The 23,299-nt window shown below is 48.5% G+C and overlaps 1 protein-coding gene across 2 annotated transcripts in view; it reads right to left on the bottom strand.

Moving 5' to 3' along the window:
* The window catches only part of TMCO4 (transmembrane and coiled-coil domains 4), a 1,142,020-nt gene that overhangs the window by 417,898 nt on the left and 700,823 nt on the right, over nt 1-23,299 (bottom strand). For both annotated transcript variants that reach the window (XM_069610379.1, XM_069610380.1), the window contains one exon: nt 20,096-20,260. In XM_069610379.1, coding sequence (XP_069466480.1) covers nt 20,096-20,260 — 165 coding nt within the window. The remainder of the gene's footprint in view (nt 1-20,095; nt 20,261-23,299) is intronic.

The following is a 23,299-nucleotide window of genomic DNA, read 5'->3' as shown; positions in this document are numbered from 1 at the left end:
TACACATCACCTTTGAAGATACGGTCGTCGCCCAGTCAAGACCGGCGCCTCTGCGAGAATCAGGTGAGCGTTACACATCCTATTTTTAACATCTGGTGAAGTTGCCCTCGTTGGAGGCCTTCGAGGAACATCGACCCGACGCCAGCGATGCAGGATGCCCTCTCCCGAAAAAGTTTCCGAAGTACACAGATGTGGACATTACATATCAAAGATGTGGAATACGTTGGAGGACACAATCCATTCGAAAGATAGTGTGGACAGAGGACATGCTTACCAGTTTGAATGACCTAAAAGAGGTCATCTCTACGGCACTAGTGCTGGCAACCCCAGACTACACCCAAGAGTTCTATCTGTTTTCCTATTCTAATGGTCAAATGATGACTGCAGTGCTCACACAGAAAAGCACTACAGGCCACAAGCCATTGGCCTATTAGAGCAGAGTGCTAGATTCATTGATGCAAGTCCAGTTCCCCTGCTAACAGGCATTTGCGACTGCAGATTTGTAATCGAAAAAATCTCCATGATTGTCATGGGGTGTTCAGTAATGCTGTACGAGGAGCATGCTGTATTTGCCATCATCGAGTGATCAAAATCAACTCTCACCACACAACGGGCATCAGCATAGGAGGTCAATCGGTCTAGCCCAAACATACACATAGTAAAATACAAGACTGTAAACCTTGCCACCTTTCTCAAGGAACTGTGTACTGATGATGAACTGGTAAAGCATGACTGTGTGACATTCAAAGGGGAAGACGAGGACATACTAAAGGTAAAAGACAGCCCGCTCAAGGGGCGTGGGGTCCATTTTGTTGACAGGTCAGAAACTATTGACCAGGGGAATGGTTTGAGGCACACTGGTGCGACAGTTGTCCGCCTAGTGGACTGAGAATATGAAGGGATTGCGCAAAAGAGACTACCCATGCACTATTCGGTTCATCAAGGCACTTCTAGCGTCCCACGGGTGTCACGTGACTGTTTACTCTGATTTAAGTCACTATGGTGCATTCCGGGCTGGCACGATGGAAGAGAAGAGGGTTTAGGAGAGCTGATGGGTCCCCCATATAGCATGCAGCGTTGTTAGACAAACTAATAGATGCAGTTTCCCAACACTCCATGACGGCGGTGGTGAAATGAACCGCCCATACCAACAACATAGACAAGGTCTCACTCTGCAATGCCGCTGCGAACGCAGTAGCCAAACAAGCAGCAGATCTCCCTGTGCCCAGCATCCCAGAATACCCAGTGCTAGCACAAGGACGAGCGCAACAACCTGAATCTTACAACTTGTTACCCATTGCCCAGATTATTGAATTGCAAAGCCGTGCTCCACAGGAAGTTAAGAACCTGCAGCAAAAGGGATGTAAGCAGCCGCTGACAGATTTATTGTCGCAACAGGAAAAAACAGGCAACATGGTCATGCCACAGGAGCTGCTATTGGTCGCTTTCGACCAGCTGCATCATCCATCCCAAATGTCAAAACACCATATTGCTGCAGATATACACAAGGATTGGTTTGTCCCCAATCTGCAGGCAATGCTTACTAAAATGGCCACTAAGTGCACTACTTGTCAATCTTATAGTACCGGCCACACATTGAGAACTATCTGAGGTACCCTGCCATGCCCAACTGGTGCATTCCGCGAATTACATATCGACTACCCGGATATGGGAGAAAGATGTAATGGATACTGTTACATTATCGTGGTCATTTGTCCCTTCCCCAGGTGGGTGGAAGCAGGTCCTTGTGCACATCCTGATGCCACATTTTTGATCAGTGAGGGTTTCCCTTGCTGGGGTGTGTGCAATGTATTGAGATCCGACAATGGCACCCACTTCTTCAAAGAGCTGTTCAAGGAAATAAGAGCATTATTGGTCGTCAGGGATCAATGTGCACAATTTACCCCCCCCCAGGCCAACAGGAGAGGTTCAGATGCTCACAGAGCTGCGTCTGTTCTAGAGGACGAATTTTGAGATTATCTTTCTGCCTTAACCAAAGCAATAAAATGAATTTCTCAACGGATAGAGCCACCGTGATCTGAAGGCAAAATCAGCGATGCATCTACCTCAGTGACGTCATCACCTCTTCAGCTCTTGCTAGGCGACTTGATCTACGTGAAGAACGTTCTGCGCCGTTGTAGTGAGATTTGGTACAATGGTCCATACACTGTTGTCGATGCCAATCCTCTGGTGGTTAAGGTTAGGGAGCTGCAGTACTGGATACATCTTTCCGACATCCGGAAAGCACCGCATGCCAACCCTCCTCCCCCTGCACAGACTGAATAAAAAGTTAAATGTGACTGATTTACCCAACATGTTCTGGTGTTGAGTTTCTGAACACAACAACAAATTGCAAATCTGCATTGTTGATGCTGCTACGCACCATTTGCACCTTTGTTCTGTTGTTGTTTTGATCTCTCTGTCTCTCTCTGCCCCCTGATCCCCTCGTACACAAATATGTTTGGAGCACACCCTGACCAATATCGTGCCTATTCTGCAATGACTACGTTCTCTTCTATGTATATGTGTATTATGCACTGAATATGTATAGCTGGACTATTTGCATTCCCTATGTTTAGTTTAGGGATCTATTTATGATGACTTTTTATACGGGGAGGTCATATAAAAGGGGGTGTAAGGAACACATGGTGGCAACAGTAAAGACAGACACACGTGATCACAGTTCAATGGTGTTTATTGAACTTTATAGTGGGTGAGATAAACGCCTAATCTAAACCTAAATCTAAGATGGAAGCAAGCTACAACCATCAAATAATAATAAGGCAGTCCTAGTGGCGTCTGGCCAAATAAAAAGGGTCTAAACTAAACATAAAAATATTACCAATACTTACTACTAAATTACAAAAAGATTGAGGGATAATGTTCACCAGAAAATAAAGAATTGTGCTAAAAATGATAAGTCAATATGGTATGGCTGGGTCTCCCTTTCCATGTTTGCAGCATGGGACAAGGAGGGACTCTTGAGCACAGTACACCACTGGGCCTTGACAGCACAAAGTTCACCGTTTAGTTCTTCAATATTAACACCCCTTCAGAGGCTAAGTGTATTTCCTGTAAAAGTCTCTTGCCATAGAAGGTTTGCGAATTCAAAGTAACAAACAAAAGTTCTCTCAGTGATCTTGCACCTTGGATGATCGATCTTCGTCTCTAGGACCTCCCTCTGCCCGGCTCGGATCCTCTTTGTCAACTGGGCCTCCCTCCGTCGGGTTCAGTACGGCCGCTCATATATTATTCTTTACTCCTTTTCATAAAACGTCAAACAAATAAAAAAACAAAAGACCTTTAGGCGATTGCTCTTTGCCCCTGGGATCTCCCTCTGCCAGGCTACCATCCTCCTTAGAAAAACAGGCCTTCCTCCGTCGGGTTCACTATGGCCTTTCATCAGCACAGTTCATGTATACCTAATACAGTTCATGTATTGCTCCGTTTCATCCAAAAGCAGGGTTTCTTTCTCCTAGCTTTCCTTCAGGATCCCTCTGTCAAAGTTGTCAATCATAGTGGAAAGCGGGGGTCCCTTCCCCAAGCTTTCCTCTGGCAAAGGGACAGAGACGTTCGATTGTACAGGGATTTGACGTGACCCTCGTAAAACCACTCGGACGCCTCACGCCACCCTTTCGTAGGTCCTCAAGGGTCTTGTAGTTTCAAAAACAGGTCCCGGACAGAGCCTTTCGAATGTGCGCCCACATTATGCCGGATCCCTTGCACCTGAACCTCAACTGGGCCTTCTTTAAAGTTCAAACATACACACAAGTTCTTTATTCTTGTGTTACAAAATGTTGCTACTCGAAACCTTGGGCTCAACACTGTTTATCAGCTTCTTCCGACTCACCGGCTGTGCTGAACCCGTTGTCTTCCTTGTTCTCTGGAGTCAAGGATAGTACCACGTTAGCCAGCTTGCCTCTCCGCCTGCGTTATCAATGCGGGAGGCCCCCGTGCACCATTGACCTTTGCTGCTCCACACGCCCGCTGTAAATCCCGATCTTATGCTGTCCTTTTGGGAGGCTTTGTGGGTCTGAGTTGAAAAGGGCAAGGGCAATTCCCCCTTCGTCGCCCTTCCAGATCTCACCGCTTTCCTTCTCCCCTTGTACTGCCGGTTTGGTGAAGCTGTCTCCTTGTGCGTTCTGCCTTGCACAAAGTGTGCTTTCGTGGTCCGCCGTTAATCGCTGTGGGGAAGGAAAAAGGGCCGTCAGGTGTGCGTGTTTATTGTCAATTGCTTGGCCCAGTTGTTGGGACATGTCAGGTAAACCGCTCTGGTGTTAGTCTGTTGTCAGTTACTGTGTAAGAAAGTGTTTGTGTGGGAAAGGGGTTTGAGGGGTAGAGTTTCTAAATATCCTTACAGGGAAGGGGATACCGCGTCTCAACCCAGTGCCCCACTTCCACTCCCCGAAGACCCCTCGCCCATGTGATCCTCCCCCACTGGTCCACGCCCAGGAACTTGATCCAATAGCAATGGCCATCTCGTGGCCACCTGGACGACAGATCTCCGGGGACCAGCGGGTGAGGCACCTTCGGGGTTTCTCACAGGGGGGACAGGGGAATGTTACCAATATTGCAAATATTTCTGTACATTTTTCCTTGTTACATGTCAACAGTGATGATATCTTCATATCATATTTGTTCTTGTCTTGTTCTTATCTCGTTTGCTTGCAGCCCTCCTCTTGTGCCCACCCCTAGTTTCTCCTCCCCTTACCTTTGTTTCCCCACCCCTCACTCCCCCTCTCCCTCCGTTCTCCCCTCTCCACTCCCTCTGAATCATCTGTTGTGCTCTCTGTCTCTCCTATCTTCTCTAACTGCTTCTCTATTGACTATCCTGTCCTCCTTACTAAGTCTGGTAGGAAGAAGTTCAAAAGGGATATCCTGGTCTCCCACCCGTGCCACCCTTATCGCTGATACCTACACCAGCGCTTCCTCCAGACAGACCCTCACCGACATCCTCTTTGTCATTCCTTCGCCAGACCAATGCACTCCACATATGTTCTCTGTGCTCTCTCCTTTTTCCTCCTCTCCCATTAATGGTGGTACCCGGTGGGAGGCCCTCCTGGGCCCGTTCCACTCCCCTAAAACCATTATTATTGTTTACCTAAATGGCACCATCTTGGTCCACGGCCCTCAGGCCAACCTCCTCCTTTTTGATAGATGCATCCCACGCCTCTTAAATTTCCTTTCTTCTCTTGCTGTCCCTTCTTTCCCTTCTCCAGCTCCTCTGCCTCCCTCTACTTCTTCTCTGGCTGCCCTGTTGCCTCCCTCCTCTGCCACCTTTCTGGTGCCTTCATCCTTCTCCTTGTCTACCTTGCCCTCTCCTCCTCCCTCCTCTGCCCACCCTCAGGCTTCTTCGACACTTCCGCAGGGCTTAGCTCTGACCTGTCCCCCTCCATGGAAGTCCTTCAAGGGTGGCAAACTTCTACACATTGCCACTCTCAACTCTCGCTCCAAACACTCCTCCAACATCTGCCGTCTCCTGGAAGAACCCAACCTTGATGTTCTCGGTCTTACTGAGACATGGTTCACGGCCAGATCTGTCACGAGTTTTGACACTCTCCTCTCTGATGGCTACAAGATCCTCTCCACGCCCAGATACAACCGTCCTGGTGGGGTGTTGTGTGGACCTTCCCGGAGTGGATCACTGCCTCTATCATTCCTATGCAGGTCTACTCCTCATTTGAATGCCTGGTCTGCAGGCTTTCTCTCTCTTCTGGCCGCTCTCTTACTGGGGCTACTATCTACCGGCCGCCTGGCCTGGTAACCTCCTTCCTCTCCAAGTAGGCGGACCTTTCCTCCTCCCTCCATGCCTCGAGCACTCAACTCCTCCCCCTCCGAGACCTCAACATACACCTTGGTGCTTCCTGTCCCTCCTCTGGACTCTTTCGCAATCTCTGTGATTCTCTTTCTCTCTATTCTTCCCTCTGGCCTGACTCACTCTGCAGGGCACACCTTGTATGTTCTGATCTCATCTGACCTCTGTCTCTCTAACCCTCTCACCACACCTTTCTCCTGCAGTGACCACTTTCTCCTCTCTTCCCCTCATCTCGCTCTCTCTACTCCACAGGCCGAGCCAACCCCATCATTGCCACCCACCTTCTAGGTCATCCGACCCATGAAGCGTGTGTAAGTTGAGGCTTTAGCCGCCACTTTCTCTCCCCCTCCTGCACATCTGGCTGACTCACATCCGGACACAGCCCTTTCCAACTTCCATTTTTCTATCTCTGAAACTCTTGATGTACTTGCACCTACTGTCATGAGGATCCGCTTGAAGCCCAAAGCCAAGTGCAACTCTTGGTACGACTCAGCCCTTGTCAACCTTAAACGCAAGTGTAGGGTGGCTGAGAGAAAATGGCAGGCATCATGAGCACCCTCTGACAAACTGGCCTGCCGCCTGCTCCAAAGGCAGTACCGACTCTCTGTTCACACTAGGAAGAGAGCTCACATCCAAGCCTGCGTCTCTGCGGCATCTAACAACTCAGCCAAACTCTTTAAAATCTGCAAGGAGCTGCCCAATCCTGCTGCAGTCTATACCTCTCCTGTGCCCTCCCAGGCCATATGCACAGCCTTGGCTTCACATTTCATCTCTAAAACACAGGATATCCCGTCCACCCTCTCTTCATCTCCTCCTTCTTCCACTACTTCTAGCCTTCCTGTGGCCGCCTCCCCTCCTCCCTTCTCTTCATTTCCTCTGTTCACCCCTGACAAGGTTTCTAGACAAGTCTGATCTACGAAAGTCTTGTCAAAACAGGTTCTTCCCTGTTCATCAGAAACCATCAAGGACCATATTGACCATAAGGTGGCGGCGTTCGCCATCGATATGTTGCTCACATTAACAAAACCACTGGAGTCCATCAATGCAAGAAGGGTCCTGCTAGAGGAGTTCGGGGAGGTATCGGGCCTGCAAGTTAACGTCAGCAAGTCTGAATTATTCAACCTCAACCTGGGAGCAGGGGACTGCAACATACGGAGGGCAGCCACCCCGTTCGTGTCGGCCCCGGGGGGAATTAGGTACTTGGGAGTGAGGATCACGGCGACCCTTGCAGATTGGTTTGCAGCCAACTACCATCCCTCCACCCTACTGAAAGGTATTAAGCAAGTCTTCCACAAGTGGAGGAACCTACGGGTCTACTGGAAGGGTAGATTGGCAGCAATAAAAATGGTCACGCTCCCACGGTTGCTGTACCTATTCCAGGCGATCCTGCAAGCGGTCCCAGCAAGATTCTTCAGGGAGATAAAGGCCCTGATAAACAAATTCCTCTGGGAGGGAAAGAGGGCAAGGATCAGTAGACACCTACTTATGGCACCTAGACGGGAGGGAGGGCTGGCTCTACCCAACTTCCAGCAGTATTATGAGGTTACGCAATTAAGGGTAATTAGAGAATGGCTCCAAGAGGGGGAGAATACACAGAGCAAGCAATGGGTAAGGATGGATAGGGCAGTCGTGCAACACAAACTGAAAGAAGGGCTGTGGCTACCGAAACAGCATAGACCGAAGCACATGTATGAGAGCACTATAACTAAATTAGTAGCGGACAATTGGGACACATTGGTGGGAACCAGAGAAATTACAACTTTACCGTCCCCCTTCACGCCCATTTTCAACAATGGGGACTTCACGCCCAAACTGGAGAAGGGGGCCTTCAAACAATGGCAAGAAGGAGGGTGCAGGAAGCTGCGGGATATGTTCAGGGGAGATTAAATACTCTCATTTGGGGAATGCCAAAGGGAATTTGCAGTGAAGGAAGGGCAGAGGCTCAGGTATCCGCAAATACGACACTGGGTAACAAATCCCAAAATTAAAGAGGCAGCAATCAGAAAGGGGACGCCGTTTTAAAAATGTCCTGCTGTCCAATGATGGAACCAAAGGGTTGACATCCAATCTGTACAGGATACTGAATAACGCCACCCCTAGGCAACATATATGCGGAGATGGGAGCAGACTCTGGGAAGGGACATTGAAAGGGAAGAATGGGAGAGACTGTGGGGGAAGATTTCCAAGCTTGCAAGAGTGTCCCAGCTGCAACAAGCATGGTACAAAATACTCTTTGGCTGGCACTACACACCAGCCCGCCTCCACAGGATATACCTGGGAAAATCAGGGGAGTGCTGGAGGGGGTGCGGGAAGGAGGGCACAGCGGATCATATCTGGTGGAGGTGCCCAAAAATCGAGCCATTCTGGAGGGAGGTACAGCAGGCGCAGGACCAGGCCTATGGGCCAGAGGGAAGCAGACCACCAGAACAGATCTTACCAGGAATCAAAGGGGGAAAGGCAACGGAATAACCCAAATCACTGGAAAAAGCAAGAGTGGTTCTAACACTGGCAGCAATGCCAATAATAGCGCAGAGATGGAAAAGCACAAACGTACCCACGTTGCAGTATTGGCTGCGGAAAATATGGGAAATCATAGCCCTGGTATGGGCGACGTACGCCATGAACGGTAACGTGCACATATTTGCGAAAGACTGGGGAGAAACCCTATCCTTTCTCAAAGATGATTTCGGATTGTATGGTGCCCCCAGCGCCTGAAACTTTTAGATATGCAGTGAACCACAGCAACCTGTCCATGAAAGGAATGGACCAGGGAAAGTCTTGGATTTGCCTCTCGGGGGGTGGGAGGGATGGATTGGGAAATGTTTAACAAAAATAAAAGGTCCATATTGACACCCTCGCTCCAGCCTTGGCCGACTTCTGCAACCACTCTTTCGATACTGGAACCTTCCCTTCCTCCCTGAAGCACTCCCTTGTGCACCCCCTTCTTAAGAAACCCTCAGCCGTCCTCTCCTGTCCGGCTAACTATTGCCCGATCTCCATTACTCATTTTCTGGGCTAACTGTTGGAAAAGCTGTCCATCTCCCAGCTTAATCTTCACACTGAATCTGTTGGTTGTCTCCATGACCATCAGTCTGGCTTCAGAGTGGCCAGAAGCACGGAAACCGCTCTCCTGAACATCTGTGAAGACCTGCTCTCAAACCTTCACACAAACCATCCTTCTGTCCTCATCCTCCTCGATCTCTCTTCTGCTTTTCATACTGTCAACCATGCCATACTGCTCAACCGGCTCCATGATAACTTGGGTATCACTGATCACGCCCTGGCCTGGCTGACCACCTTTCTCTCTGACCGACCCTCCCAGGTCCAACGTGAGTCCTTCCTTTCCTCTATCTCTCTCTCTACCAGTGGTGTTCCCGAGGGGTCTAATATTTCTCCTTGGCTGTTCAAGCAATCCCTCACACTTCTCGCCCACCGTATAGCCACTCTCTGCTGCAACTTTCAGTGCTACGCGGATGACACTTGGCTCGCTTTCAGGCTCCCCTCAGCTGCCTCTTCTCCTCTCTCATCCCGGATTGTCTGCCCACAATCCTGGAGTAGTGTGCCGCCAATGATCTCTGCCTTAATACCAGTAAGACAGAGATCCTCCTCATCGGCTCACAGCACCTTCCTTTCCTGTCACTCTCTGGCCGCCCACTCTGGGCCCTCTTCCTGCTCCTACCTGTGAGGCTAAGAACTTCGGCGTCATCTTTGACTTCACACTCTCCTTCTCTCCTCACATCACTGATGTCTCTTATAAGTCAAACTACCAGCTGCACCTCCTCAAAGGTATTCCTTTCCTCACTTTTCCCCAGAAGCTCACTGTATCCAGAGATCTGTTTCTCTCTATCCCGGACTACTAAAACAGCCTCTTTCTAAATCTACCTGCCTCTACTCTCTGTCCTCTACAGCTCATCCAGAACAGGACTGCAAGACTTGTCCTTGGCCTCAAGCCCATGGATCGTATCTCTCCAGCACGGAAATCTCTCAATTGTCTCCCAGCAATGGCAAGGATCAAGTTCAATATCCTCTGCATTGTCCACAACGCTTTCTGGCGCCTCGGACCGCAATACCTCCAACTCTCGCTACTGAAATATCTTCCTACTCAAGCTCTTTGCTCTTCCACACCCAACTCATTGAGGGTGTCGTTTCTCCAAGCAACAAGTTGGGGGCAGAGCTCTTTCTTCCGCTTGTGCCTCCCTCTGGAACAGCCTCCGTGCCTCTCTGAAACTTGAGAAGATCCACCTTTGGTCTGGAAGCACCTCAAGAACTCCCTCATTGCTTCCGCTTTCTCTTGTCAGGAATGGCACTCTGTCAAGAGTGGCACAGGGTACCCAGGTAGGGTTTGGGTGGCTGTGCTGAAGTAAGGTAGCAGATAAGCACACACAGCAGGAAGTTCAACAAGAAAGAAGAGTAGGAAACTGTGCTGTGAGCCAAAAGGGGCAAAAGATACAAAGGTACAAACAAACTGGATTCCCTCTTGGGGTGCATGCTGAAATGGGAAAGAGTGTTCCACGAACCTTAGGAAACTCCAGCCTTCTGCACAGATTGCTATAACAGAGGCCCACGCTGTATACTCATGGCTGGGAACAACAGCAGTGGGTGTCTAACACTGAAAACGCGACAAGGGAAGGGGCAGAGGTTGCCTGCCGGAAACCAACAGGCAAGCTCTGTACAAAGGGATTACATAAGACACATGAGAAGACAAGAACAGGTATATCCAGCGAAAAGGAAGTCAATGAGCAATCTAGCAGAAGGAAATGAAGGAAAGGCAGTTAGACTGAAGTAGATAACCTAAGGTGGAGCGAGCACAGAGGACTCAAGGAAGAGAACAAGGGAGCAGCAGTCAGGAAAACAGAAGGGCTGCAAAGTAGGAAGCAGGTCTGCAGTCAAGAATGGCACTAGGTGCAGGCAAACTGTAGTGGACTGCGGAGGACTGTAGTAGGCTGCAAGGCAGGGAGTCCAGAAGAACAGGACAGAGAGAGATTAGTAGTAGGCGACAGACAGAGCCCAAAAGAATAGGGCCGCGAGGTAGGGAGCCCAGAGGAGCAGGGCCGTAGGTAGCTGAGTGTAAAACAGGCTGTAAGGCAGAGGAGTGTAGCAAGCCGCAAGGCAGGGAGCCCAGAGGACAAGGGCTGTAGGCAGCGGAGGGAGACAGGCTGCAAGGAAGGAGCCCAGAGGACAAGGACTGTAGGCAGCCGGAGTGAGGCAGGCTGCAGGGCAGGGAGCCCAGAGGACAAGGACTGTAGGCAGCCGGAGTGAGGCAGGCTGCAGGGCTGGGAGCCCAGAGGACAAGGACTGTAGGCAGCCAGAGGGAGGCAGGCTGCAGAGCAGGGAGCCCAGAGGACAAGGGCTGTAGGTAGAAGGCAGCGGTGCGAGATCGGCTGCAAGGCAGGGAGCCCGGAAAGGGCACTGGATCAAAACAGGATAATGCAGCAACAGGAACAGCATACAATGTAGCGGGTCAAGGCAAACAGGAGTGGGGAGATCTCAAGATGCAAGACACTGTGCTCCTGCAGGCAGCTGCTTATATACAGCCCTGCCCTGTTCTGAGGCAGGCTAATTGACAGCACCTGTAGCAGCACACCTGAAGACAATCTGCCTCCTCCCTCTCTGGTCCTGAGCAGGTGGAAGCAGCACTGGGGATTGTGGTCCCAATAACGATGAATGAGAATAGCCAGGAATTGAGGACTGCAGCCAGGTGCATTATGGTAAAGGTAGTTAATTGAATAAAATAAGAAAGAACCAAAGTTGAGCAAATGGAAATAAAAGACCAAGGCGTGAAAAGGAGTTGTTCAAGGAGTATTAGGAGGATAAATGAATACCAAGTAGTCCATGATGGTTGCCAATGCGTGCGCCAGCGGCGCGGGCATAACATCTCTCTTCCTCTCCCCTGCTGATCTCCTGTCTGATACATGCAATGGTGACCTTGCAACCCTCTGAATCTGGGCCCAGGTTCCTGCCTGTTTAGCTACATAACCGCACTGCCGCTTGGCACCCCCTGCACTTGTGGTCTTTATCTGTAACCATACAGTTCCCTCTCCTGCAATCAGACACTTGTCTGCACTTCTAACACTCGCACTTGTCACCTGTTGGCTGCACTACTTGTTGTTTCCTGATTCCTTGTCCTGCATTTGTCCATCCTCGCTCCCCCGCTCCCCTGTCACTTCTCCCCTCCCCGCTCTCCTGCACTTGCACGATCTGAATGTCACTAGGCCTAGTAAGATCCTTGTTTTGTCCTTCCACTGTTTCGCCCCCCCTTGCCTTGTCGCGCCTTGAAACACTTGTGTATAGGCACGTTATAAATGCCATATCATATCACTGGGAAAAACAACACAGCTTCTAATCATACAAATGGCACTCGAGAGAAAATGGGCAGGTTTACTGAATTGGTTATGTCATTATTCTTCCCTAAAGTGTTTTCTAACATTACTGCAAGTTCAAATTCCCCCCAAGCGACTGCAACAAAGGTCTCAAAAGACAAGTGAGAAAACCAAAGTTGATGAGTATAGAGGCTCAGGCCTATATGTTATCAAAGATGTGCATCACCCAGAATTAAGTAATAGTTGGTATGCAGACATGGGCTAGGTGGGGAAAAGAGGGTTAATGGGAGTTGCTACATTTGTTCTTTGATACCACACGCGTCAGGGCCCCCCAATGTATTAATGCCACCAGAGATTCCACTCTTGGAGGCTCAATGTTTTCTCCATGTAACATTATGCAGGCTGCAAAGCACTTTTCAGGCCTGCAGTGTACAACGTGTGATGATGGAACCAGACGAACTGCAGTGTGCCTGCACTCCCAGAAGCCCATAGTGTTTATAAAGACCTTAACTGAAGTTGGAGGGTTTAAGATCTGTAGCAAATAGATGGCAATGACCTGCATGGTGGGAGGCATCACGGGATTCAAAGAAGAAGTGATCCAGAAGAGGAATGCCTTATGCAGAGAATGCTGGAATGAGCATGTGGCGAAACTCACGTGGATCGACGCGATGGAGAAACCGGTAAAAGTGCAGAAGCAAGGAGAATATGAAATGTGTTTTAATAACGAACAAAGCATTTTTGTGGGGGCCAACAGCAAGTGCAACAAGACATTAAACATTCCAGATCTCAAAAAGGGACTGCAGCAGTGATGGACAATTACTGGATCTGTGGCCAGCAGGCATTCCTGTACCTCCATAGTGGCAGGAGGATGTCGTTGTCTTATTTTTGTAGACAACTACCTTGCCCAGCGTCTCTGCTGTGCTCTTCTTAATTGTTGTGTTCAGCGTCCCAGCTTTGCTCTTCTTATTTCTTGAGCCTATCATTCCTGCTGTGCACTTCTTATTTACCGTGCCCAGCGTTCTTGCTGTGCTGTTCAATTTTATGGTATAATTTAGCTTTCATTTGGGACATTGCCCTGGCCAGCGTCCCTGCTGTGCTGTTCTTATTTATTGGGACATTGCCCTGCCCTGCATCCCTGCTGTGCTCTTATTTATTGGGACATTGCCCTGCACAGCGTCCCTGCAGTGCTCTTCTTATTTCTTGGGATATTGCCCTGGCCAGCTTCCCTGCTTTGCTTTTCTTATTTACGGTGGCCAGCGAACGAGGTTTCTAGACAAGTCCGATCTATGAAAGTCTCGTCAAAACAGGTTCACCCCATGTCCTCCAAAACCATCAAGGACCACATTGACACCCTGGCTCCTGCTCTGGCTGATTTCTGCAACCACTCCTTCGCCACTGGAGTCTTCCCCTCCCCCTGGTGCACTGCCTTGTGCACCCTCTTCTTAAGAAACCTTGCGCTGACCCTTCCTGCCCGGCTAACTATCGCCCAATCTCCATCACTCCTTTCCTAGGCAAACCCCTGGAAAAGCTGGCCATCTCCCCGCTTATTCTTCACTCTGAATCTGTAGGTTGGCTCCATGACCATTAGTCTGGCTTCAGAGCTGCAAGAAGCACGGAAACTGCTCTCCTGAACATCCGTGAAGACGTGCTCTCCTACCTTGATTCCAACACCCCTTGTGTCCCTATCTTACTTGATCCCTCTTCTGCCTTTGACACGGTCAACCATGCCATCCTGCTCAAACGCCTCCATGATAACCTGGGTATCACCGATCAGGTCCTGGCTTGGCTGACCTTCTTTCTCTCCGACCGACCCTCCCAGGTCCAACTTGGGTCCTTCTCTCCACTATCTCTATCTCTACCTGTGGTGTTCCCCAGGGGTGTAACCTCTCTCCGTGGCTGTTCAACCAATACCTGGCGCTTCTTGCCCACACCAATGCCTCTCTCTGCCGCAACTTTCAGTGCTATGCGGATGACACTCAACTCATTTTCAGGCTCCCTTCTGCCACCTGTTCTCCTCTCATTTCTGATTGTCTGTCTGCTATCCAGGAATGGTGTGCCGCCAATGATCTCTGCCTTAATGCCAGTAAGACCGAGATTCTCCTCATCACCACACCTGATCCCTCCTTTCCTGTCACTCTCTGGCCGGCCTCTCTTGGCCCTCGTCCTGCTCCCACATGTGAGGCTAATATCTCTGACGTCTCTAAGAAGTCACACTACCAGCTGCACCTCCTCAGTGGTGTTCTTTCTTTCCTCTCCTTCCCCCAGAAGCTCACCGTCTCCAGAGCTCTGGTGCTCTTTAGGCTGGACTACTGCAACAGCCTCTTTCAAAATCTTCCTGCCTCTACACTCCACCCTCTGCAACTCATCCAAAACAGGAGTTCAAGACTTGTTCTTGGCCTCAAGCCCAGGGATCCTATCTCTCCAGGACTGAAATCTCTGCACTGGCTCCCAGTGGCGGCGAGGATAAAGTTCAAAACCCTCTGCATTGTCCACAAGGCCTTTAGGGGCCTGGGGCCTCAATACCTTCAACTCTCCCTTCCTAAATATCTTACTCATCGAGCTCTTCGCTCATCCACCTCCAACTCCCTCAGGGTTAGTCGCTTCTCCAAGCAGCGAGTTGGTGGTAGATCCCTATCTTCTGCTGGAGCCTCCCACTGGAACAGCCTCTCTGCATCTCTAAAAACTTGAGGAGAACCATCTCCGGTTCTGGAAGCACCTCAAGACCTTCTACTTTGCTTCTGCTTTCTCTCCTCCTCTCCCCTGCTGATCTCCCGGCTGAATCTGAAACTGCACTAGTTACCTGGATATCATCTGATCTCGGGCCCAGGTCCCCTCCCTGCCAGTTGCACATCTGCACTGCCCCCAGGCAACCCTTGCCCCCAGGGACTGTTCTGTATCCCTACAGCTCCTGCTACCACTTGGCACCTGATGTCTGCACTTACCCCTGCACTTGCCACCGGCTGACCGCACTTTTATTTATTATTTATTTTTTATTTATTTTTCTGTTATCCTATGTACAGCAGTGCCCCTCCCCTTTACCCTTCCCCCCTCCCCTGCACTTGCGCGATCTCACTGTCACCTGGCCTAGTAGGATCGCTGTCTTTGTCTTCCCTCTGTTTCCCCTCCCTTGCCTCATCGCGCCTTGAAACACTAGTGTATAGGCGCGTTATAAATGCCATATCATATCATACCTGCTCACTGGCCATGTTGCACTCAGATCTCCTGGTGATCCCTGAAGAGCACTTGATAGTGGGGCCAGGTGGCTTATCGATCCCAACACCAGCACCAATGTCGTATGTCCCCACCACAGTTCTGCCGCAGCGGCCCATATTCCGTATCTTGCCAGAAAAGGAGAAGAAAGAGACATTGCGGAGAAAGCGAAAGTCGAACTACTCGTCCCAAAGGTCATCACAGTTACTCAAAGAAATACCAGATCAATATAGACTATCTAGTAAGGAAGAGATGTCTTTTGCTTCATTGCTATTGCCAAGGGTGCAAGCAGCTGGCAATGCTAAATGGCTCCAGATCGTCCGCTGAGAAGTGGTACAGCTGGTGAATGATACTAAACAAAGCCTCAGCACCATAAAGATGGAGCGCGAGCAATCAGGTTGATGAAGTTGCAGAACAGCTTTATGCAGGACCTGCTTACAGCAATGGAAGGCATGGTCTACAAAAAGATTGGCGATTCCTGTTGCACGTACGTGCCCCCAACCAAACAATGCCGACAACGGGTCCTTCACCCACATAATAGAGGCCCTGCACACTCTTGGCACCTACATGCAAACAGATGCTGCCATCCAAAGAAGCGACTGGTTCAGCAACCTTTGTTCCTGGGAACCATCGTGGATGGGGGCAATCGTGGAGATAGTGGTAAAAGTGATTCTGTTCATACTGGTGATCTCCTGCACCTGCCAACTGGGACTATGATGCTGTGCTAAAACGATGCCTAGCAGCGCAATGATGATGGTTTAATTTTGGGTACATTGGGCACCTTGTGGTACAAGACAGTGCAGTACACACAGATGACCCTGACAAGACCTCCATGGTTAGAGTAGTACAACACCTCCAACCCCCAGGTACAATCACAGCTCCTCCACCAGACCCTGAAAACTATGTAGAGCACTGGGTCTACTTAGCAGGGGATGCGTTTCTATACACATAAAATGTACACCAGAGCAGTACGCACAAGCAGGCGAAAGCGTACGGTCTGTCTGCAAAGCATGGGTAGCCAAGTAGGGAACCCCACCATATTTGGAAGCAGCCATCTTGAAATTGAGGCCTGGAATTGCGCTGCAAGCAGGGCATCAGGCCCAAGTACGAAATATAGAAATGTGTGTGTGTGTGAACGCAGGAGCTGGTTACAGCCTGGGCAGGAGTGAGGCAGGCCAAATCCACAGGGATTCACAAGTCTCTCCTTGTCTCAGACTAATAGCATATGTAACTCAGGAGGAATGCGGCCTACAAGGCCATGAGGGGGCCGAGAGCTCCCTTCACGCAGCTATCCGATGAGGAGGGCAGCAGCCTCTGACCTACCCCAGCCCAAACCCTAAATTATAGTGTCCAGATGCCCCTGCCCCAAGACCCCAACATTCCAGAGTACAGTTCAGTCCCAGACCATTCAGACCATAAAGCTGTTAAATTGTTAATTTATCCAAAAGATCTTAGAAGAAAGCCCCGAGAACTGGAACCGCGCTGAAGCGTCTGGGATTGAGATGGGGTTTGGAAGATAGTGTGTCCTCGAATGTTGCCTCTGCACCCATGTCTGCTGTACCAGGTGCACATTAGGCCACAGATAGAAGGTGCAATGTTTTCTGTATTTCTAATTGTCAATTAATCAACTTGCTGCCCCGTGACGTGCGAAGAAGAAGCCAACAGGGAAGAAGATGGACGGGAGAAGCTGGGACCAATGGCCTGGCACCCCTTCTGAAGCACGTCGTATATGTGTAGGGACGCCCGAACCAGCTACCTGGATTTGTAACCTATGTAAATTACATCATTGGTGATGCTGTGTGCCCTTATAATCTGCTGCTTATGCCAATTTTGTCAGAGCTCTCCGTGGCAGCAGCGTTCTTTGCTATCGCATACTTGTTTTTATGGGAATAAACTTTGTTCTCCTTGCAAGAGGTGTGCTAGGACTTTTTCACTAGTGGGTTATATTTTTTTTGGTGTGAGCGTTGAGGGGTTTCTCTACAGACATCTCTGTGCTCTAGTTGCTCGAGCACATGTTGCAACGTGACCATACTGAATTTTTGTTACTTGGGAAATTTGTTGAGTTTTCTTAGGTCTAGGATGGTCCTTAACACCCCCCCCCCTCCACCCCAGACTTTTTTCTCACTAGGAAGTATCTGAAGTACACTCCCGAGCCTCTCAGATGATTTGGCACCACCTCTATTGGCCCTTTCTGTAGCAGATTCTGAACTTCTTACAAGAGTAGAGGCAGGTGTTGTTACTTTTTCCATGATGGGAGGAATGAAGGGGCACTTGTCTAGGAATTAGAGGGTGTGACCCTGCTGGACAATGCGGAGCACCCACTTGTCGGTGGAGATGTCTGCGACACTCATTGACAAACTGTGATAGACGGCCTCCCACTGGGGAGCTGAAGTGGGGAGCCGGGCCTTGGACCTTGTCAGGCCTGTTTGGTCGACTGTGTTCTGGGGGATATTTCTACGCCGACATTGGGTTCCCCCTCTGTAGGACTGTCAGCGTCCTCTGCATGCCTCTTGCGTGCTTGAGCATGTAGGTTGGCAGTATGCTGGCCTGTAGTCTTTGGCAGACCTGGAGAAACAGCCTTTGTATGAACAAAAGGATTGCCTCCGTTGCAGAAGAGTACCCAGAGAACGTGCTGTATCAGTGTCCACCTTTATGGACTGTAGGGTCTCATTCACAGCCTTGACAAAAAGGTCTATTCCCTCAATAGGCATATCAATAACTTTTCATTGGACCTCAGGGCGAAAGTTAGTGGCTTTCAACCAGGCTTGTCTGCGGAGTACCAACCCGTTGCCCATTTGTAGGAAACCGGAATCCACAATATCCAGAGGTCTTCTTGTCCTCAGGGGGGAAGTCTAAGATGGGCTCTAGCTTATCCCAAAGCTCCCCATCGTATTTGGAGAGTATAGCTAAAGCATTAGCCCATTCAATGGTGAAGGCAGTGGTCGTAATGATGCGTTTCCCAAATGCATCAAACTTCTTACCCTCTTGGTCCATGCACGGAGAGGAGGGGTTAGAGGATATCTTCCTCGAAGCAGCAGAAACCACAGAGTTGGGCGAAGCCTGGGAACTGAGATATTTTGGGGCAGAATCCAGGATTCTGTATTTCTTCTCTATGTGATCATCCTTTGGAGGAGCCGAGAAAAGCGTCATCATCACCAATAAGCCATTGTTCCGTATGTCGTCGGGCAGAGGGACGGATACAACTGATTCCCGAGAGGAATTTCGCCTTTAGAAAAGAAACCCTCCTTCTATTCAGGGACCAGAGGGAACAAGCTTCCTGCATGTATCAACAGTGCATGAAAGGAGCCTGTCTCATCTGGTTGAGAGTCTTTGGAGGGTAGATCGACAGTAGGGGGCTCGCTGTCCGCTGGAATCAGGTCATCAAACTCATCTCTACCTTGGGTACCTTGTGAGGTGTCTGTGTCCGGATTAGTGTCCATAGGGGTCATTATAAGTTTGGCGGTGCAGAATGAATGTGCCAGTAAATCTGTTTACCGACACGTTTCCGGACCGCCCAACTACAAGTTTGCCAGTGGGAGTTACCTGATTTATCTCCAGCGAAGAGCTAGTGGTAAGTCAGGCCCCACCAGCAAAAAATAGCCAGTATTACCGGTACGGTACTGGTGCCGGTAACACCAGTAATCCCCTTCATGGAGTCTATGTGACTCCATGGAATGGGGAAAGACAGCTGCTGCCGGCACCTGTAATAGCCCAGAAATTCCAGGATATCGGGCTCCGGTAACGCTGGTAATTGTCTATGAGAGGTGCTTGAATATTTGTGGCTGCATGACAGTTACTCAGTAAGGATATTGTACTTTTTAATAACAGAGTTACTGCAATTATTACATTAATATACATGTGAGAATACGATTAATTTGAAAATGGATATCAATGGGCCTAGTAAGACCATGTTTACATTTTTGATGTCACCACATTTCATGTTATTGTTAATTTCTTTGGAATTACTATTATGGAATAAAAGATTAAAACAAAGAAGCACCACTAGTCTATTTTGGGAAAAATGATTGATCTAACAAACCAATGTGAACAATATTTTACATCACTATGCTAAAAGCAAGTTAATCTTACATCGATTTATCAATATGCAGCCCTAACTGATCACATGTTACCCATTGGTTCTGGGAGACAGCCTAGGCACTTGAGCCCAAGAAAACGTCTTAGGTCTACAGTACCCACCTAACAAGAAATATTATTCTCCTTGCGCATACAATCACTTGCAAAGCAATAAGCACCATAACCAGCTTTACTAGATGATCTCAACACACAATTCAGAAAGCTGTAGCACAAGTCAGAGAACTCCAACCTCGAAATGAGAGAGACACACTCAGTTCAATAACGTACAAGAGAGCAGATGGAGTTGCTTCCCATTTAGGAACGTTTGCATTGAACTGACAAACCTGCTAGTAGTGCATGAACTGTACTGTTGGGACTTTTCAAAGATCCTCAGTGACACAAACAAAGCATCTCCCAGTTGAGGGGCTCTAAAAAGAAGTGGAATCTCTCTCAATGCAAGAGTGCTACTGAGAAGGAGCAGTTCCGAAACGCAACCCTGAGTTTAGGACCCTTTCCCAATATACCCTTGTCCACGGAGAATAAAAAGGCACTTCCTGCCTGAGCTTGTGAGACACACTAAGACTTCAATTGCTTCGTTGTTCTCACTGACTCACCACATTCTGATGAATATCATTCAACTCATGGACAAACAAGGTACAGCGATCTCCACTCTTACCACTCAGCACGGTGTACTTCAGAGCTTCTTGTGCCATCATGTTCACTAGTCCATTGACCAGTGCATCTAGGGTGTTCCCCAACTCCATCAGGTACTTGGACTCCCAGGCTAGACAATACTGTTCTGTGCTATGTAACAGGCTCTGCCACGGGGCTGCAAAACTTCCTGAAAAGAGACAAGCAAGCACTAGTTGAAGCAGGTGTGAAATATATGCCACCCGTTTTGGATGAATTAAAGGCTATGGGGTAGGTTACATCACATTTTTCATGTCTACAATCTCCAGCACAGAGGGTCCAATCATTTAACATAGGAAACATGAGGAATTAGGGGTATTACCTGAAGCGTAAATAACAGAGTTTGCAGCCTGACAAAGCTTCCCCTTGGCGATTCCACAAGAACTGCTTTAAGATTCACTGGTTGTCTGGCAGAGGTTAATCCCGCTATGTGTGGCTGCCACACATTCAAAGTAAATTACTATTAGGGGAGGGATGATACTCTAACGCGCCAACCAGTAATTGTGAGATTTTGTTATTTTTGGATTGAAAGGTATTGATAGGTTAGCAAGATGAGTCAAGGCTCAAATTGACAATCTGACAATGTTCTGTTACCAAAAAAAAAGAAAATATTTATTTCAAAGTGTATTCCATCCATCCAAAGGCGAAGAAAATAATGGTTTCAAAAGTGATTTTGAATCTCTCCCCACGTGTTTCAGCATTTTAAATCCAATGGTTCATTAGGAGAGATATCATGCATAGGTTGTTCCAAACATCTAATAATCCTGGTATGGTATTTCTAAGAGCTCCAGTATGGTCACAGTTTCTGAATTAGCTTATCAGTAATTTAGTCATCAGACTTGTAGGTCTTGATGTTTATAAAAGGACAAGACAGAGAGAGGCAATACAATAGTAGACAATTGGACAAGACGAGCTGTAAGACCTGTAACTGAGGAAGGCAGACATAGTGCTGAAGGTAAATAATGTTGTGATTCGTGAGAGACAATTGTAAGGGGTCAGTAGTAAGACTTGGACACAGTGGTCTCTTGTTTCGGTTATAAACCTTTACTGTCAAAATAATAAAACGGGTTGGGGAAATCCTATCTATCTATAACTCTATGAGGGTTTCCCCTATCTCAAAAAAACCAAGGAACGCCTGTGTCAGGATGTTAAACAAACAAAGCGTCTTCAGTCCTGTGTCCAAAATCCTAAACTGACCCATACATTCTAAACTAAATATAAGGTGAAAATGGGGATTTCTTCGAGCTATAAACGGATATGTTATTCTTGAAGTTACAAACAAAGTTCTAAGGTGCACAAATTAAAAGAAAACAAAGTTCCACCAGGAAAGGGGAATTCCTTCCAAAAGATTTCTTCTAGTGATCGTGATAATGTTTTATCACAATTCTCGCAAACATGCGTCTTCCTTAATCTGATACACACTTTCACATTTAGGGGTGCTGATCCCTGAGCTCTCTCAATCCTTCTTCCCTCCCCTGTTGTACTCTCCTGCCAGGTTATTATTCCTTGTTCCTTAAGAAGAGGGGATGAACCTTACTGTTTTAACCTTTATCCTTGTTACCCCTAGTTTACTCGCCTGGCAGGGTGTCGTCAGTTTCTTGCTTGGGTGCGAGTCCCAGACTCACTGATTGCCTGGTTCACTAACCTGCCAGGGCTTCTCCACTCTTTGTTTATCCAGCTTACAACAATGTTCTAATATCCGATCAGTGGCCCTTTCTTACCTCCATCGCCTTTATCTAGGCTTTTGCCTTTAACACTGTAAGTACTTGCAATGACTTCACTGTCTTTTTCACATGCTCTTTCTCTCAAAAAGGTTTGTATCGGTAATACCTGCATGACCTTTACTTAGGCTTGTTCTCTCAATAAGGTTTGTATTGGTAATATTTGCACTACCTTCACTTGGACTGGTTCCTTTAGCAATGTTCGTATCAGTATTATTCCCTCTGCCTTTACTTAGGCTTGCTCCATAAGCAATGTTTGTATCAGTAATATTCACTCTTGTGCTCTCTAGCGTGATACGCAGTACACAGCATTCACTTAGATGCTCCCCAGTAACCCGCTCACTCTCTCTTGGTTTACCGTCGCAGATGGCATCTTCAGCGCTCCTCATGTTTTTCCCCAGCGTCTGCGCTGAGGTCCATTGACTGGTCTTGCATCGGGCGAGTTGTTCGCTTCCCGCTTTACCTTTCTCTGACTATGGCAGCTCCGGCTGCCCGTTGTCGAAAAACGGCAATCTCCTCCCGGTCTGGCTCCTCTGCACACCATGCCTTTTGGCCTCTGCACTGCGCTCTGCAGCCTGCTTGCCTTTGGCGTCCTCCAAAGTGTCAGCACAAGTCAGGTGCCTCTCCTGTTTATGGCGCTCTCATTCTCCCTTATTTGGTTTACCTATGTTGCTTTTAAATGTCCCAGTCTTTCTCTGCCGTCTCCAATGACTAGAATGTGGCATAGGCTTACCGTGTCCAATCATCCTCATTACTCCGTCCCTCCTCCTCATCTCAGTGCCAAAAAAGGGGATGAGGAGGGTGAGGTTTTGTGCTAAAAAAAAAAAAATCAGGAAATCAGTATCTATATTACAATAGGTCATGTATGAATGTTGCAAAGGTACATGGTTGTCAGTGAAAAGTATGCCTGAAGGGTTATCTTGACTTTGGGCCTCATTACATGGTAGGCGGTAAACCATGGTGCTATTAGCGCCATGGTTCATGCCGGTAATTTACTGGTACCGCCTTGTAGGAAAGGGGAATTACCGCCCTATTCCAAGGTTGGGAAGGCGGTAATTCCTCCTTCCTCCATTGGCCTTCCCCATTCCCATTTTTGCCCCATAGGGCATAATGGGAATGGGGGAGGCGCTAATTACGGTACCGCAAATTGCGGTACCGTAATTAGCACCCCGGTCCCTTTGCGGGTTCGTTTTTTAACGCCTGCTAAAAGCAGGCGTTAATGTACCAACTCGCAAAGGGACCTCGTAGTAAGGCGGTAAGGGTTCACCGGTACCAGTAAAATACCAGTACCGGTAAACCCTTACCGCCTACCGTGTAATGAGGCCCTTAGTCTCTTTCTGTCTCCATGTAGCTTGTCCTCTCCTATTTGATAGAGCACAATGAGAAGAGTACTCAGTAAACGGTGGTAAAATGTCATTATTTGCATGAGAAACAAGAAATGTTCATGAAAATGTGGAAGCTATATGCTG

This window comes from Ambystoma mexicanum, chromosome 8, assembly GCF_040938575.1.
Source record: "Ambystoma mexicanum isolate Mex_15411 chromosome 8, UKY_AmexF1_1, whole genome shotgun sequence".
NCBI classification, from domain to species: Eukaryota; Metazoa; Chordata; class Amphibia; order Caudata; family Ambystomatidae; genus Ambystoma; species Ambystoma mexicanum.
This window is presented reverse-complemented; position numbering and strand designations above follow the sequence as displayed.